Genomic DNA, 18,718 nt, shown 5'->3' with positions numbered 1-18,718 from the left:
GCTCACTGTTCTAGGTCCAGCGTTAAGCAGAGGCTAAGATAAGCTTTTCACACTGTTCATGGGGTTCTCAAGGCAAGAATACTGAAGTGGTTTGCCATTCCCTTCTCCAGTGGACCACATTCTGTCAGATCTCTCCACCATGACCCGCCCGTCTTGGGTTGTCCCATGGGCATGGCTTGGTTTCATTGAGTTAGACAAGGCTGTGATCCTAGTGTGATTAGATTGACTAGTTTTCTGTGAGTATGGTTTCAGTGTGTCTGCCCTCTGATGCCCTCTTGCAACACCAACCGTCTTACTTGGGTTTCTCTTACCTTGGGTGTGGGGTATCTCTTCACGGCTGCTCCAGCAAAGCACAGCCGCTGCTCCTTACCTTGGACGAGGGGTATCTCCTCACTGCTGCCCCTCCTGACCTTCAACGTGGGATAGCTCCTCTAGGCCCGCAAAAGGAGTACATCAAGGCTGTATATTGTCACCCTGCTTATTTAACTTATATGCAGAGTACATCATGAGAAACGCTGGACTGGAAGAAACACAAGCTGGAATCAAGATTTCTGGGAGAAATATCAATAACCTCAGATATGCAGATAACACCACCCTTATGGCAGAAAGTGAAGAGGAACTCAAAAGCCTCTTGATGAAGGTGAAAGTGGAGAGTGAAAAAGTTGGCTTAAACCTCAACATTCAGAAAACGAAGATCATGGCATCCAGTCCCATCACTTCATGGGAAATAGATGGGGAAACAGTGGAAACAGTGTCAGACTTTATTTTTCTGGGCTCCAAAATCACTGCAGATGGTGACTGCAGCCATGAAATTAAAAGATGCTTACTCCTTGGAAGGAAAGTTATGACCAACCTAGATAGCATATTCAAAAGCAGAGGCATTACTTTGCCAACAAAGGTTCGTCTAGTCAAGGCTATGGTTTTTCCAGTAGTCATGTATGGATGTGAGAGTTGGACTGTGAAGAAGGCTGAGCACCGAAGAATTGATGCTTTTGAACTGTGATGTTGGAGAAGACTCTTGAGAGTCCCTTGGACTGCAAGGAGATCCAACCAGTCCATTCTGAAGGAGATCAGCCCTGGGATTTCTTTGGAAGGAATGATGCTCAGGCTGAAACTCCAGTACTTTGGCCACCTCATGCGAAGAGTTGACTCATTGGAAAAGACTCTGATGCTGGGAGGGATTGGAGGCAGGAGGAGAAGGGGATGACAGAGGATGAGATGGCTGGATGGCATCACTGACTCGATGGACGTGAGTCTGGGTGAACTCTGGGAGTTGGTGATGGACAGGGAGGCCTGGCATGCTGTGATTCATGGGGTCGCAAAGAGTCGGACACGACTGAGCGACTGAACTGAACTGAAGATAAGCTTGTCCGCTGAGCTGGGTCCAGATGTACACTCCCCTTAAGGAATCCCAGGTCACACAGCCCTTGCCCTTTGCTCTCTGGTCCGTCTTCCCAATCAGTGCTTAGCCTCTTCCCTAAACAGCTCTGCACCCTGCAGGAAGACCTTTCTGGCAGTATAGCTCAGCTGTAAGCTAGAGTGTGGACCATCTAAGAGGACAGACCTCAGAAAAAAGGATTCAGGTGATCTGAACCTCTGCAGGCGTTCCCCCTCCTCATCTGCGGTCAGAGACCCTGTCACATAAGTGTCTGAAACAGGGGGACCTCCTCTCACGATCCTTGCCCCCAGCTGTGAGGGTGGAATGAGGGAGGAGAGCCCCCCTTCTTCACCCCACCAGGGCTCAGCTCCAGGCGAGACCATAACAGAGCCTCAGACACCATTGACTGGGCCTGGAGGGAGGCAGCACTTTTCAGTCCCTGTGCCTGGCCTGGGTCCGCACCCTGATCCATGGTGGCCTTTTCAGGAGCTTTTAGTGGAAATGAGTTCAGACCTGCAGTGAAGTTCCAAAGCCTCCCTCTGCTCCCAGCCCCACCTACTGCTTTTTCATTACCTCTTCTACCAGGGGGGGGAAGCATCCCTCCCAGGCCCCATCTGCAAGCAGCCCTGCTCTCCCCACAGTGTTTACCTCTCTTGCCCCACCTTCCTTCCAAACCCAGTCTCCACACCTTCCTATTTCCCCATCAAACCCCTGCCTCCCAGCTCCCTCCCACCCTCTTTCTTCTTGTCCCCTGCACTTGCTGAGGGGAGAGAGAGCCCCTGACACAGCACTGACGGTCATTCCCCACCCTCCACCTCCTCTGCTCCCTCCCCGCAGCGGGCACAGACTCCCCCTACAAAAGGCTGGAGGCAGAGGCTGCAGGAGACCAGCTGCTCTCACATTCCCTTCCCTTTGCCCTCTGCTGGCTAGGCTAACCTGTGTCTTTGTTCTCTCTTTTTCCAGGTGAGAGTGGGTACCTGAGGTGCCAGGTCCCCTGCCTCATCCCCCATGAATGCTGTGGGAAGCCCCGAGGAGCAGGAGCTACAAGAGCTGGGGAGTGGAGCCTGGGACAACCCCACCTATAGCGGCCCCCCCTCCCCTCGAGGGACCCTCAAGATCTACACCATCTCCAGTGCAGTGCTGTCTCAACCCCAACCCAAGCAGCCTGAAGATGGACCCCAGGAGAAGGCACACAGGACCCTGGTGTCCAGCTGCTGCCTTCGCATCTGTCACGGCATCAGAGGTGCCTGGTGGGGGGAGGCACCTCCTGAGATACTGGGGTCGGGAGAAGGGGCCAGCTGAGGCTTTGGGAAGGAGATGGGGTTTGTGAACTGTCTGTATCAGATCTGAATGCCCCAGAGTACAGAGGCTAGTGTGGTGGTCTCTCAGAGGGAAAGCCTGGCACGGTCATCTCTTGGGGACCGAGAAGCATATATGGGAGCTAGTTTGAGGGAAGACATGGATGTGATGATACCCTAGCCTGCCCTACCTGAGGTAAGGTGATGGGAAAAGGGCCTGGGGTGGAAACAAGCATAAATTCCAGGGACTAGTTTGTGGGGTAACTGGAAGGAACCCTGCTGTGGGAATTCTGGACATCTCCTTCCCTTTAGGACTTTGGGGAACGACCTTGACTGAGAACACAGCTGAGAACCGGGAGCTGTATGTCAAGACCACCCTGCGGGAGCTTTTGGTATACGTCGTGTTCCTGGTGGACATCTGTCTCTGTGAGTAACGTTTGTCTCTGTGTACATCTGTGTGTGATCAGCACCTGTGTGTACAGCAACTGTGTACACACCTCTGTGGGCAGCGTCTGTGGGGACAGCCTCTACCACTTATGTGAGCAGACCGTGTCCCAGGATCTTTATATCAATAATAACATTCTATTTTATACTTTTCCAGCTTCAGGCCTTTTAATTAAAAAGAACATGTCACTGAGTTCAGGAGAAAAAGGCAGACTGTGGGAAAACGTCATACAAATTGCTTTGTCGAAAGTTACAAGGGGGAATCCACTTTTTTGTTTGTCTGTTTCGTTTTTAGGGGAATACACTTTTTAAGATCAAGTTCTTGGTACTGACTTAGCAACCACTGCTCTCTGTTGGTAGGTGGAAGTTTTTAACCTTCTGTAAAGAGTGGGTGACACTCTTTTCTGTTCAGAAAAAAATAGTTTAGTGGGTTTCACATAGTTATCATAGACTAGGTTTGATCTACATTTCTTTGGAGGCGGGAAGAAAAAGATTCAGGCATGCCTTAGAACTCACCTCCCTAATAAAAGGGTTAAAGGTGCAAATGGTATTGTAATCAGTGCAGCTAAGATTCTCCCATGTGAGAGAGCACCATGCCACAGGTATGGAGGGAAGCTTATCTGAAACTCTATCTATAGATATAAGCTGGGAAGGTTTGGTCTGTCCCTTGAGAGAAGCAAGTGAAAAGCTAGATCAGTGAGTCATGGAAGAACTGGAGTTAGTGATAAAGATGGATTGAACAGATGCTATAAGGCCTATAGGTAAGTGTGCTTTGTACTTAGTTAATTGCTGCTTTAAGTTCTCACACAAGTGCATTTTGGTTAGTTTGATAGAGTTGTGTGGGTACGTGTGTGTTGACTTGAAGCTGCAGCTTAGATCATACAGCTAAGGTGCCTCCATTACTAGATGACTTTATACCTCACAGAGGGCTTCCCTGGTAGCTCAGCTTAAAGAATCCACTTGCAATGCAGGAGACCCCAGTTCAATTTCTGGGTCGGGAAGATCCCCTGGAGAAAGGTTAGGTTACCCACTTCAGTATTCTTGGGCTTCCCTGGTGGCTCAGATGGTAAAAAAAAAAAATCTCCCTGCAATGCAGGAGACCTGGATTCGATGCCTGGGTTGGGAAGATCCCCTGGAGGAGGGTATGGCAACTCAGTCTAGTATTCTTGTCTGGAGAATCCCTATGGGTAGAGAAGCCGGGTGGGCTACAGTCCACAGGGAGGCAAAGAGTTGCACATGACTGAGCAACTGAGCACAGCACAGCACATACCTCACAGAAGTCTCTGCTCTTTCTAGGTTGCATAAATATTCTGCAAGTAGAATCTGAAGATCTGATAATATAATTTTGGTTAAAAATGTCATCATGTTTGTGAGCCACCCACATTTAAATGAGCCCTCTAGGAAAGCTGAGCACTTGTTTTGGTTGGACTTGGTTGGGACTCATTCTTTGGGGAGAGGAGGGTAGCTCTGTGTTTGCCATAGGCCATCAGCATGGAGTGAAAGGAGACAGAGCATGTGGGGAGCAACAGTCGACCCAGGGTATGTTTTGTGGGACCCATTTTATTCCTCTCAGCAAATGACTGTCAGAAATTCATTTGTTGACATACTGTCTTTTTGTCTCAACCATCTGCCAGGAAGGAGTGTTTCTCTCTGTTTTCAGATCCTATGACAGCAGCTGTAACATGCAGGCAGAGCCTTTCTTTATAAACGACTAGAATGTCTCTATTTCCAGAGCAAGATCGGGAGGTTTCTGGATCCCCAGAGTTAGAGTGAACCATTCTGGCTTCTGGGTGGGAAGCTACAGTTCTCAGAGCCCAGTAGTCCATCCGCTCACATTCTCCACTTTTTGAGATCCCAACACACTGCCGAATACTAGGTGGTCTGTAACTTGCCAAAGTCTGAGTCATAGACTCAATCCAATGATCACAGAAACTTTGAGTGGCCAGGAGCTTTACAGGTCATCTAGTTCAAAGAGATAGAAATCCTTTCTCCTTGATCCTCCCTGTGGAGCATCCGTGAGAGTTTCACTGTTTCATGAGGCAGCCCTATTTCCTTCCATCCACGGAGCTCCCCCTTCTGTACCAGACCTTGGACCAGACCTTGGACTGAGATATGCAGAGATGACTGATCCCTGGGCCTTTCAGGGGCTCAACCTTCTCCTTTTTGAGAACTTCCTTCTATTGAGCCATCTACTTCCCTGTTACTCTCCAAAGTGACAATTCTTCAGCTGTGTGAATGAATGTGGTGATCTGTTCTCTGGATTAGATACCTGCTAATTTCCCACTAAGCCAGTCATTATAAAATGGTTTCCAGAAGTGGTATTATGCAGCGACTGAAGGCATGGGCTCTGAATTTACACAGACTTGGGTTCAAACACCATGTTCTACCATTTACCAGGTGAGGGACCTTGAGTAAGTAGCTTAACTTCTTTGAGGTTTCGTTTTCTCTTCTATACCTACCCAATCCAATAGGATTATTACATGAGATACATGAAGTAAGATCCATGGAGTCATTACCTCCATGCCTAGCATATATATTCCATAATGCTCACCATCCTGATTGCTTGTCTCCAGGTCTGATCTATATGATACCCCTAATGGACAAAATACTCCATAGTCAATCCAACCAGTTCAGAGTTCTGTGATGCTGTTACTCCAGAACTGAGGGATGTATGAGGACAGGCAGAGGAAGTAATGTCTGAACTAAAACCTGAATGAGGAGGAGAATTCTGCTCCCTGAAAGGTGAAGATGAGTAAGTTTCTGGGAAAAGGGAATAATGTGTGCCAAGCCCCAGAAATGACAGAGGGCATAGTTTAGTGAGAGTGCCTCAGTGTGGCTGGAACAGGGATTTGAAGAACAAAGTGTAAAGGAAGACAAGGCCAGCTGTTTAAGCAGAGGGTGTTGTGAAGGGCTTTATAAAGTATAATAAGTAATTGGAATATTATCCTGAGGACCCTGTAAAGACTTATAAGTACAGACTGCCAGCTCCCTCAAGAACTTTCTTTTGAAAGAGAATTTGGAGGTCTTCATATTCTGATGATTCCTACAACATGCAATAAAATATCACTAATACTAGTTTCCTAGGCCCCCTCCTCTCACAGCCCCTTCCTTGCTTCAGGCTAATTTTCAGGTAACACAGAGCCTTTGACAAGGTCTCAGTAGGGCTTCTTTGGTGCTCTCCAGGGTCCTGACCTCACCTTTCTAGCATCTTCGCTTCTTCACTCAGCCTCCCTGAGCTCTGGCCATCTGCAACTAGACTAAATATTCTCAGTGGGGATGGTGTAGCCCCCAAGGGGGTGAAAATAGTTGCCTTCAGGGAAAAACAACCCTGCTTAGCTATTTCTATAGCTTTTGGATCTCCAAAGGACCCTAGTACATGAGCTAATGTAGAAAATGTATGTGATATTAAAATTTAATTAGGGTATAGGGTGATTAGGAAAAAATGTCTAAAGAGGCTCCTGGGTTAGGGTACAATGCAAAAAAATGTTAAGAAACACTAGACTATGCCTACTTTAATTTTGCTAGTTAGTGTGCTGACTAAACTCTCCTGCCTAAGGATAGGGATGCAAGTCCCAGCCATTGAATCTGGCATAAAGCAGAATGGCTATTGTTCTATCAGGATGCTGTCTTCTAAGAACTGCTGTGACATCTGGTTGGATATGTACTGTATCAATTTGCTTTTTTCCCCATGAGTTCCTGAGACTAGGTTCAGCTGCTATAGGACACATATTTGGCATTAAGCTATGGCATAATGGAAAGATCAGGATATTGGAGTCAGAAAAACTAGATTCAGATGCCAGCTCTTCTCCTTACTAGTTTTGTGATTTTAAGTACTTCCTTGTTGGTAGAACAAGGCTAATAATACTTATGGAGATAATGTATAAAGAACCTCACACAATCATTGATAGTAGTTATCTTTGTGCTAAGGGGATTTCCAAATACTCGGACTTTTAGTCTGCTGGTAAAAAAAGTACCTTTCAAGAAAGAAGCAAGTCTGAAAAGACTGTATATTGTAGGATTCTGACTATATGACATTCTGGAAAAGGCAAAACTATGGAGATAGTGGAAGGACCTCTCACTTCCACACACACAGAGCCAGGGTGGTACCTGTTATGACTGATGAGGTTATGTTGCCACATTGTCATCATCCAAAGTCCATACTTCACATTATGGTTCACTCTTGGTGCTGTGTATTCTGGGGGTTTAGAATGGAATTCTCCAGGCAGGAATACTGGAGTGGGTAGCCTTTCCCTTCTCCAGGGGATCTTCCCAACCCAGGGATCGAACCCAGGTCACCTGCGTTGCAGGCAGATTCTTTACCAGCTGAGTCACAAGGGGGCCATACACCATAGTATATGACTGATGAAGTTCTGTTGCCTCACATCAGATTGTGTGCTTTCACTTGGAATTATATCATAGTTCCTCATGTTTCTAAGTGTTTTTCATATTTTCATTTTAATGACTACAGTCACACCTCAGTTAACTAAAACATTTCTCCTGTTATTTCAGTATTTGCCAAGAATAGGTAAATATATCTATACTTGCTGCTTTTTTTCACCACTTTTGTTGAATTACCTCCTTGGAATTTCCAGGGAGAGAGGTTACTATGCCAAAGACAGGACTGTCTTCTTAGTGCTTGCTATGTGTTGTTATTTTGCCTCTGTAAGCAATCATATAAATATATTATATTGCTAGCATTGTAAGATCACACCAATTTTGTCACAACTTTGATAACATTGAATATTCTTATTTATAATTTTTATTATTAAATAGGCATAACAGTATAGTTTGCCTTAATTTATTTGTCTGTGGTCACTAGTGAGGATGGACAGTTTTCTCATGTTTTAATATATTATGTGTTTATTTTTGTATAAATTGCATAAGAAATACATTTTAAGAAGAGCAAGGAAGAAGATTGGGGGTGAAGTTTGGCACATTAGACCCTAGGTGAGGGACCAACCACCAAGGGGCTCACTTCCAAGATGTGGGTTCCTGGGGCTGGAAAGAATAGTCAGCTAGGTCACCTATCACCTGCACAGCAATTTGGCCTGGGATGGGCACCAGTAAACCAGGGTGGTTAGCCATACTAATTACATTTCTTCTCCATTATGCTTTGGATCAGGAACTGGGTGGATCTAGACACCAGGGTATTTGGAGTCTCATCTGGTTAAAATAAATCTGTCTTTTTGATAGAGGCATTATGGGTGAACTATCAATCTTTACATAATAACCATATCAGTTGTGCTTTCACACCTGTTATCTCATTTGATCCTGACAGCAATCCTGTAAGGAGTAGATACTATTATTTCCGTTCCACAGCTTAGAAAGCTGTTATGATTGTCATTATGAATAGTCCAGGAATGATCAATAATTCAGTCTGGTTCCTGATAGGTAGAGTCGCTCCTATTTCTGGGCAGAGAAAGTGCTTAAGAATGATCTTCCTGCCCCCTACCCTTCCCGCCCACCATCATGCTATTTCTGAAAGGGCTTCCAGCCTTTTGCCTTCTTGGCAGGATGGCTGTAGCCTTTTGTTGACGGAGAAGACATTGAAGGTCTTTGTGTAGAAACAATGGCTGTTTGTTTTAGGAGACAGCATTGTTATCTCAAAGGCACACCTGGGACTGTCCCTCACTCCCCTCGAATAGAAGCAGCTCTGAGCCAAGACAAGGCTGGGTCTGGTCACCATGGAGCTGTGGAGGAGGGCAAAGACCGTTGGCCTTTGGCGACTTATATCTACACACCAATTAATGTCAATTGGATGCTCTTTATCCACTACTGGTTGTCAGGAAATGCCGGCCTCTGTTCACTCAGCTTTCTTTTAGTAGATTTTAAGGTTCTGTCTGTAGACTGATGGAATCTTACACTAACAGGAGAGGCTGGAGTAAGCTTGGAGATTAGGAAGAATATGTCTTTTTTTTTTTTAGATTGAGATACAATTGATAATGTACCATTGTCTTAGTTTTAGATGTATAACATGATGGTCTGATATACTTATATATTGTTAAAGGATTACCACAGTAAGTGTAGTTAAGTTTAGTTTATCAGTACACATAATTACAGTTTTTTTTTCTTATAATGAGAACTTTTAAGATCTACTTTCTTAGCTGCTTTTCAAATATAGTCACCAGCCCTGTGGCCCAAGACTTACTTCTTATAACTGGAAATCTTTACATTTTGACCACTTTCACCCATTTTGCCCACCTCCTGTGTCTGGTAACCACCAATCTGTTCTCTGTATCTATGAGTTCAGGAGGTTGAGATGGTTTTCTTTTTGTTTGTTTGTTTTTTTGGTTTCTTTGTTTTTTAAGATTCTACCAGTAAGTAAAGTCACACAGTGTTTCTCTCTTTACATACACACATACACGCATCACCTTCTCTATCCATTCATCCATCAGTGTTTCCGTGTCTTGGTTATTGCAAATAATATTGCAGTAAACATAGGGATGTACAGATTTCATTTCCTTTGAATAAATACCTAGAAATAAAATTACTGGATCATATGATAATTTTATTTTTAATATTTTGAGAAACCGTCATAGAAGATGGCTTTCTTAACTGAGTGTCCCTAGAATTAACAAAGAAAGGAACAGAAAGATATTAGAGGTTAAGGACATATCTTTAGGTGAGCCCCCATGTGGCTGTAATGATGGCAGAAGATAATTGGTCATATAGAATCATAACCTTAGTGAAGGCACAGTGGTGATGGAGATAGTATGGGACCTGGAATAAGATGACTTCCTTCAAATGATGGTGAGACCAGTTATTAGACATGTGCCTTTGATAAGATCTAGGTCAAGATATTTAAATCCATGGAGGCTTTGATTTCCTTGTATTTCAAATGAGGATAATGTCTGCTTTGTGAGACTAGTGGAAAACAAAAAAGGTACTTAATATGGTGCTTGGCGTAGAGTAGCCTTTCAATAAATATCAGTTGTCATTCCACATCATTTCCATAAATTTGGAAAATACGGAAATGAAAAGTTTAACCCACCAGAACCTGAGATCTGTTTGAAAATACCAGTATAATGCTTAGCAAGGATCAGAAAGACTAGCCCTCCAGATGAGGTTGCCAAAGATTAAGAATGGCCATGAGGGGGCTTCCCTGGTGGTCCAGTGGCTAAGACTCCATGCTCCCAATGCAGGGGTCCGGGTTTTGATCCCTGGTTAGGGAACTGGATCTCACATGCCACAGCTAAGAGTTTGCTGGTCACAACTAAGACCTGGCACAGTCAAAAAAAAAAAAAAAAAAGATGACCGTGGGATAATAACTGCATGCCTCTACTAGCATACTTAGTTAACCATGGCCCGTCCAGACCCAGAGAATTAAGATGTCCTTCAGTACGAGAATGAGATGATCTGAGTCAAGTAAACCTAAATGATAGAGATTTAGGCCCTACCAGCAGGCTTTGGGGCTTCCCTGGTGGCTCAGGGAGTAAAGAATCCACCTACAGTGCAGGAGACCTGGGTTCGATCCCTGGATTAGAAAAATGCCCTGGAGGAGGGCATGGCTACCCACTCCAGTATTCTTACCTAGGGAACCCCCACGGACCGAGGAGCCTGGCAGGCTGCAGTCCATGGAGTTGCAAAGAGTCAGACATGACTGAGTGACTACGCATAGCACAGCACAGCAGGCTTTGATCTGTGTTTGCTGTAGCAGAATTCCCTGGTGCCCTGGAATTTCCAGGGCCTGGATCACTATTATAAGACCAGAGGGTCTGGACATATCCTACAGTCCAGTGCTGAATGATAACTTGTCATTTAGTTTACTCCCATTTGGGGGGCTGTCACTGGTCTCTAGAAACAAACCGTACATTTAAATGCTAGATCTTAGGATCAGGGAAAGGGTTTTTCAGAACTGTGACTATGCTTGAGGCTTCCCAGGTGGGTCAGTGGTAAAGAATCCACCTGCCAATACAGGAGACACAGGTTTGATCCTTGGATCGGGAAGATCCCTGGAGAAGAAAATGGCAACCTATTCTAATATTCATGCTTAGGAAATCCCATGGACAGAGGATCCTGGCAAAAGAGTCATACATGACTTAACAACTAAACAACAACAGCAACATGACCATGCTTCAGTCAAGTGCAGAAGTGCAGGCACCACTAGCTGATGAAATCTGGGGCACTGCCAGTGTAAGTGGCTAGAGGAAGAACACTTAGTTCATATTTATAAGGCATGAGTCTGAGTGCTGACTCTGCCTCTTGCCAGCTAAATGACCTGGCTAGTCAAATAACTCTGAACCTCATGATTCATAGGAAACTGCTCGTGGATAAGGTGGAATAATCACCCCATGTCTGACCAGCTATACGGAGATGTTGCAGGGGAAAGGTCTTTGTAAAGTATGTAATACGGTATGTAGATAAGGGATTATAATAATACTGATAATGATCTCTTTACAGTGTGGGATGGTGGCAGGAGAAAGTCTAGGGTTTTAAGTTCAGGCAGATTCTCAAGTCTGGGTGGAGGCTAGTCACAGAAATAGGCAAAGGGCAGTGGTTCTCAAAGGTGTGCTCTAAGGACACCTGGATATATCCTGAGACCCTTTCAGGGGTTCTTGAGAACAAAATGTTTGTGAACCACTGACTTAGAGAATGAGTCTGAGCTAGTCAAACCAAATTATTTCACAACATTGAGGAAAAGGACAAATGAGACAAAGAGAGCTTATTAGGAAAAAGTTCAGATGAAGGGCAAGAGCCTGGGTATTTACACATTGACTCATTCAAACATATATGAAGTCCTGGCTTCCCTAGTGGCTCAACTGGTAAAGAATTGAGACCTGGGTTCAATCCCTGGGTGGGGAAGATCCCCTGGAGAAGGAAATAGCAACCTACTCCAGTATTCTTGCCTGGAGAATTCCATGGACAGAGGAACTGGGCAGGCTACAGTCCATGGGATCTCAAAGAGTCAGACATGACTGAATGACTAACTTTCACCTTTCGCTATGTCAGGCCCTAGGCCAACTGTAAAAGGGTTTGAAATACAGAGATTCATCCTCTGCCCTCAAGGAGGAAAGATGGTAGAAATGTAAAGCAACAGTGTCATGGTGTGATGAATACAGTGGTGAACAGGTACTCTGGACCATGGCAAGATGTGGGGGGCGAAATGGTCAGAGCAATCTGGGAACGTTCACAGCTCCCAGAGGCAGGCAAGCGTTTGCATCTGAGGAGACCCAGAGTCAATGCCAGAGAGGCCTAAAGTCATTGCTGTTTGCTGGCTTGTTTGTTTTAACATCATTGGCTTTCAGCCTGGAGGAGGCAGGGGTTGGAGGAGGTAGCCAGAGCCAGCTAAGGCCTCAGACTATAGAAACACAAGAGCTTTGCTGTACTCCGAGTCTGAAAAGATAAGTATAACAGGAAAATGTAAAATAGTATTTTTCCTCATTCCTTACAAAAAATTCCAACCCCCCCAAAAAAATTTCTGGGAACATCTTTATTGAAATGTTAACTAATACACAGTCCTTGTTTTAAAAAGTCCAATAAGGCCACTGTTATTAACCACTATTAACAGTTTGGTGTGTATCATTTGAGCCATTTTCTAGGCACATAAGAAATGGTGGTGGTGGTGGTTTAGTCTCTAAGTTATGTCCAACTCTTGTGACCCCACCAGGCTCCCCTGTCCGTGAGGTTTCCTAGGCAAGAATACTGGACTGGGTTGCCATTTCCTTCTCCAGGGGGATCTTCCAGACCCAGAGACTGAACCCATATCTGCTGCTTGCAGGCCGATTCTTTACAGCTGAGAGCTTATGGTGAACGATGTCGGATTCCTGATCTCTGAAGAAGATTTAGCTTCAGGACCAGGGACCAGGCTTGATCACTCAAGAGCTTTTGTGTAGCAGTTTTATTAAAGTATGAAAAGAGACAGAGAAAGCTTCTGATATAGACATCAGAAGGGGGATGAGGAGTGCCCACCAGCGAGTTTTAGCAAAGGAGTTATAGTTTTTAAATTGGTTATCACAATAAATCAAAAGAATGTCTCAAGGTTCCATGGGGTCTAAAAGAGTCTGACACAACTAAATACACACACACAGACCCACTTTGACAATTTGCGTTTTAAGATAACAGGATTAGTCAGAAGGTTGTTTTTTTTTTTTTTTTTAAACTTTACAATATTGTATTAGTTTTGCCAAATATCAAAATGAATCCGCCACAGATATACTGAGGTACCATTTCACGCCAGTCAGAATGGCTGCAATCCAAAAGCAATAAATGCTGGAGAGGGTGTGGAGAAAAGGGAACCCTCTTACACTGTTGGTGGGAATGCAAACGAGTACAGCCACTATGGAGAACAGTGTGGAGATTCCTTAAAAAACAGGAAATAGAACTGCCTTATGATCCAGCAATCCCACTGCTGGGCATACACACTGAGGAAACCAGAAGGGAAGGAGACAAGTGTACCCCAATGTTCATCGCAGCACTGTTTATAATAGCCAGGACATGGAAGCAACCTAGATGTCCATCAGCAGATGAATGGATAAGAAAGCTGTGGTACATATACCCAATGGAGTATTACTCAGCCATTAAAAAGAATACATTTGAATCAGTTCTAATGAAGTGGATGAAACTGGAGCCTATTATACAGAGTGAAGTAAGCCAGAAAGAAAAACACCAATACAGTATACTAACGCATATATATGGAATTTAGAAAGATGGTAACAATAACCCTATGTACGAGACAGCAAAAGAGACACTGATGTATAGAACAGAAGGTTTTTAAGAAGGAGAAACTTTTCAACCAGGATACATAGTTGTTCTATAATCCTCCAGTTCAGTTCAGTTGCTCAGTTGTGTCTGACTCTTTGTGACCCCATGAATCCCAGCATGCCAGGCCTCCATGTCCATCACCAACTCCCAGAGTTCACCCAAACTCATGTCCATCGAGTCGGTGATGCCATCCAGCCATCTCATCCTCTGTCGTCCCCTTCTCCTCCCGCCCCCAATCCCTCCCAGCATCAGAGTCTTTTCCAATGAGTCAGCTCATCACATGAGGTGGCCAAAGTATTGGAGTTTCAGCCTCAGCATCAGTCCTTCCAAAGAACACCCAACTGGTCTCCTTTAGGATGGACTGGTTGGATCTCCTTGCAGTCCAAGGGACTCTCAAGAGTCTTCTCCAGCACCACAGTTCAAAAGCATCAATTCTTCAGTGCTCAGCTTTCTTTGTAGTCCAACTCTCACATCCATACATGACCACTGGAAAAACCATGGCCTTGACTAGATGGACATTTGTTGGCAAAGTAATATCTCTGCTTTTGAATATGCTATCTAGGTTGGTCATAACTTTACTTCCAAGGAGTAAGCATCTTTTAATTTCATGGCTGCCATCACCATCTGCAGTGATTTTGGAGCCCAAAAAAATAAAGTCTGACACTGTTTCCACTGTTTCCCCATCTATTTGCCATGGAGTGATGGGACCAGATGTCATGATCTTCGTTTTCTGAATATTGAGCTTTAAGCCAACTTTTTCACTCTCCTCTTTTACTTTCATCAAGAGGCTTTTGAGTTCCTCTTCACTTTCTGCCATAAGGGTGGTGTCATCTGCATATCTGAGATTATTGGTATATCTCCCAGCAATCTTGATTCCAGCTTGTGCTTCTTCCAGCCCAGCGTTTCTCATGATGTACTCTGCATATAAGTTAAATAAGCAGGGTGACAATATACAACCTTGACGAACTCCTTTTCCTATTTGGAACCAGTCTGTTGTTCCATGTCCAGTTCTAACTGTTGCTTCCTGACCTGCATACAGATTTCTCAAGAGGCAGGTCAGGTGGCCTGGTATTTCCATCTCTTTCGGAATTTTCCACAGTTTATTGTGATCTACACAGTCAAAGGCTTTGGAATAGTCAATAAAGCAGAAATAGATGTTTTTCTGGAGCTCTCTTGCTTTTTTGATGATCCAGAAGATGTTGGCAATTTGATCTCTGGTTCCTCTGCTTTTTCTAAAACCAGCTTGAACACCTGGAAGTTCACGGTTCACATATTGCTGAAGCCTGGCTTGGAGAATTTTGAGCATTACTTTACTAGCATGTGAGATGAATGCAATTTTGCAGTAGTTTGAGCATTCTTTGGCATTGCCTTTCTTTGAGATTGGAATGAAAACTGAGTTTTCTAAATTTACTGGCATATTGAGTGCAGCACTTTCACAGCATCATCTTTCAGGATTTAAAATAACTCAACTGGAATTCCATCACCTCCACTAGCTTTGTTCGTAGTGATGCTTTCTAAGGCCCACTTGACTTCACATTCCAGGATGTCTGGCTCTAGGTAAGTTATCACACCACTGTGATTATATGGGTTGTGAAGATCTTTTTTGTACAGTTCTTCTGTGTATTCTTGCCACCTCTTCTTGATATCTTCTACTTCTGTTAGGTCCATACCATTTCTGTCCTTTATCGAGCCCATCTTTGCATGAAATGTTCCCTTGGTATCTCTAATTTTCTTGAAGAGATCTCTAGTCTTTCCCATTCTGTTGTTTTCCTCTATTTCTTTGCATTGATCGCTGAGGAAGGCCTTATCTCTCCTTGGTATTCTTTGGAACTCTGCATTCAAATGGGAATCTTTCCCTTTCTCCTTTGCTTTTCACTTCTCTTCTTTTCACAGCTATTTGTAAAGCCTCTTCAGAGAGCCATTTTGCTTTTTTACATTTCTTTTCCATGGGGATGGTCTTGATCCCTGTCTCTTGTACAATGTCACAAACCGCCATCCATAGTTCATCAGGTACTCTGTCTATCAGATCTAGGCCCTTAAATCTATTTCACTTCCACTGTATAATCATAAGGGATTTGATTTAGGTCATACCTGAATGGTCTAGTGGTTTTCCCTACTTTCTTCAATTTCAGTCTGAATTTGGAAATAAGGAGTTCATGACCTGAGCCACAGTCAGCTCCCGGTCTTGTTTTTGCTGACTGTATAGAGCTTCTCCATCTTTGGCTGCAAAGAATATAATCAGTCTGATTTTGGTGTTGACCATCTGGTGATGTCCATGTGTAGAGTCTTCTCTTGTGTTGTTGGAAGAGGGTGTTTGCTATGACCAGTGTGTTCTCTTGGCAAAACTCTATTAGCCTTTGCCCTGCTTCATTCCGTATTCCAAGGCCAAATTTGCCTGTTACTCCAGGTGTTTCTTGACTTCCTACTTTTGCATTCCAGTCCCCTATAATGAAAAGGACATTTTTTTGGGGTGTTAGTTCTAAAAGGTCTTGTAGGTCTTCATAGAACCGTTCAACTTCAGCTTCTTCAGTGTTACTGGTTGGGGCATAGACTTGGATTACCGTGATATTGAATGGTTTGCTTTGGAAATGAATAGAGATCATTCTGTGGTTTTTGAGATTGCATCCAAGTACTGCATTTCAGACTCTTTTGTTGACCATGATGGCCACTCCATTTCTTCTAAGGGATTCCTGCCCACAGTAGTAGATATAATGATCATCTGAGTTAAATTCACCCATTCCAGTCCATTTTAGTTCACTGATTCCTAGAATGTCAACATTCACTCTTGCCATGTCCTGTTTGACCACTTCCAATTTGCCTTGATTCATGGACCTGACATTCCAGGTTCCTATGCAATATTGCTCTTTACAGCATTGGAGCTTGCTTCTATCACCAGTCACATCCACAACTGCATATTGTTTTTGCTTTGGCTCCATCCCTGCATTCTTTCTATAATTCTTAGTACAGAGTAAACTGAGTTGTTTGTTGTATAAGCCTCAGACTTAAAGAAAAAAATGTTTTATGTGACTAAGAGTACGTGACTAATGTCGTTTGTTGTTGTAATCATCAGGCTTAAGGAAAAAACGTTTTATGTGACTAAGGAATGTAGAAAAAAAAAAGTTTGTCCTTTCCTCCTCCTTGAAAATTCCAGACCCTATCTCCTCCTTGGGACCCCAGACTTCTTATCAACCCGCCAAGGAATTCACTCTCTCACCCCTGAGCCGTAAGGGAAGCCCAGGCACATATAGATAGAAATTTTAGAAAAGAGACTTTGGTTAATTTATACTAGATGGTTGTTCTGGGCAAACAGATGAAATGTACCCTGAAGATGATAAGCGTAGGAGGCTTTCCCAAGATGTTGATGGCTGATGGCAATAAAGTCAGTGTAGGATCTCTTGATGCACTTTGTAGAAACTAACTCACACTTCAGAATATCTGCCAGAAACTGACAGCTTGCAGTGAAGGCAGGAATCAGATACAGTGCTTCTTGCTGGATACTTCTTTGTTTTTTAAAAAATATCTATTTATGTATTTACATATTTATTTGGGTGTGACAAGTCTCAGTTTCAGCATGTGGGATCTAGTTCCCTGACCAGGGATGGAATCTGGGCTCCCTGCATTGGGAGCACAGAGTCTTTGCCACCTAACCACCAAGAATGTCCCTGGGTACTTCTATATCTTGGCCACCTCTCCCAATGTCTCCTTTGTCCTCTCTCATCTCTATCCCCAGACGCTAGTCCACTGTGCTTTCTTCTCACTTACCTCTGCCCAAAGTATTTGAATCTTCTTTCCTTTTTTAAAAAAACTTTAAATAGCATATTTATTCCCTGCCTTATTTTACAGAGCAATGTAAGGTAAATGTAGTAACCCACACACTAAACTAGAAAATCCTATACAGATAAAATGTGTTTTCAGAGGAAACAGAGTTGGAAGATTAAGACCAGGACAGAATTAAAATATGATTATACAAAAATACCTTCCTTCAGAGAGATTAAAGTTGGGCTTCACTTTTGAATTTCATTAGTATAAGTAAACAAGAGAAGAAATTTGTTACACAATTTGCACTGTACATAAGGATAAAAATGAATGTTTATTAGCAGAAGTAAATTTTACATTGTTACCTAGGTCAATGAATACATTATAGTGAGACTTCCTATAGTTGGTAAACCAGCTCTTCCAGTGGCCTGGGGTTTTTTTTTTTTTAACTTTTTTTCCCGTGTTTATTGTTTTCTGTTTCTTTTAAATTTTTTTAAATGATGAAAATATGATAACACATTTACAGGAGACTTGGAAAAAACAGAACAAAGTTACATGTAATTCTGCTATATATTACAATTATTTTTTAAGTAGATAAATTAAGATTTTTAATTGGAGTTTCAATATCAAACTCTCAAAACTTAATAGAATGAATATACAGAGAAGTAGAAGGATAGACCTGAAAAGCATTCAACATAATTAAGATTTATACAATTTTCACACAACAATAGGATATAAAGTCTATTGAAGTTCCCATAGACTATAAACTAGGAAACACTAGAACATATCCAGGGACTTAAGACCACGTGCAAATATATCATGGTCTAAAGGTATTGAAATCATACAGAGTCTGTTCTCTTATCATTGTGGAATTATACTAGAGATCAATATCAAAAGATATTTGAAAATAATCCACATACTTCATTTTACCTTTACCACGTATTTTTAAGTGCAATATAACATTTCCAAGAGAGATCTTTGACATAGCCATTGAGAACCTCAATAAAATTAGAAGACTGAAAAAGCACAGAGGGTGATTGCAGAGAAGAAAGCATTTAAATGAGAAATTAATATCAAAATCAGAAATTAATACCAAAGATACTTTAGAGATCCCATGTATTTGGAAATTAAATGTCCACTT

At 43.1% G+C, this 18,718-nt stretch overlaps 1 protein-coding gene across 11 annotated transcripts in view; it reads left to right on the top strand.

The window, feature by feature from the left end:
• PKD2L1 (polycystin 2 like 1, transient receptor potential cation channel) overlaps positions 1-18,718 on the top strand; it is a 76,644-nt gene that overhangs the window by 21,360 nt on the left and 36,566 nt on the right. For 10 of the 11 annotated variants that reach the window (XM_015460714.3, XM_024985949.2, XM_059882016.1 and 7 more), the window contains 2 exons: positions 2,342-2,621; positions 2,989-3,102. In XM_015460714.3, coding sequence (XP_015316200.1) covers positions 2,387-2,621; positions 2,989-3,102 — 349 coding nt within the window. In that variant the 5' untranslated portion in view covers positions 2,342-2,386. Of the gene's footprint in view, positions 1-2,341; positions 2,622-2,988; positions 3,103-18,718 lie in introns of those variants that run through there. The other variant, XM_059882018.1, reaches the window with a different exon arrangement.

The sequence above is a fragment of the Bos taurus genome, chromosome 26 (genome assembly GCF_002263795.3).
Source record: "Bos taurus isolate L1 Dominette 01449 registration number 42190680 breed Hereford chromosome 26, ARS-UCD2.0, whole genome shotgun sequence".
Classification (NCBI taxonomy): Eukaryota; Metazoa; Chordata; class Mammalia; order Artiodactyla; family Bovidae; genus Bos; species Bos taurus.
The sequence above is the reverse complement of the archived record's forward strand: the minus strand, read 5'-3'. Positions and strand labels throughout refer to the sequence as shown.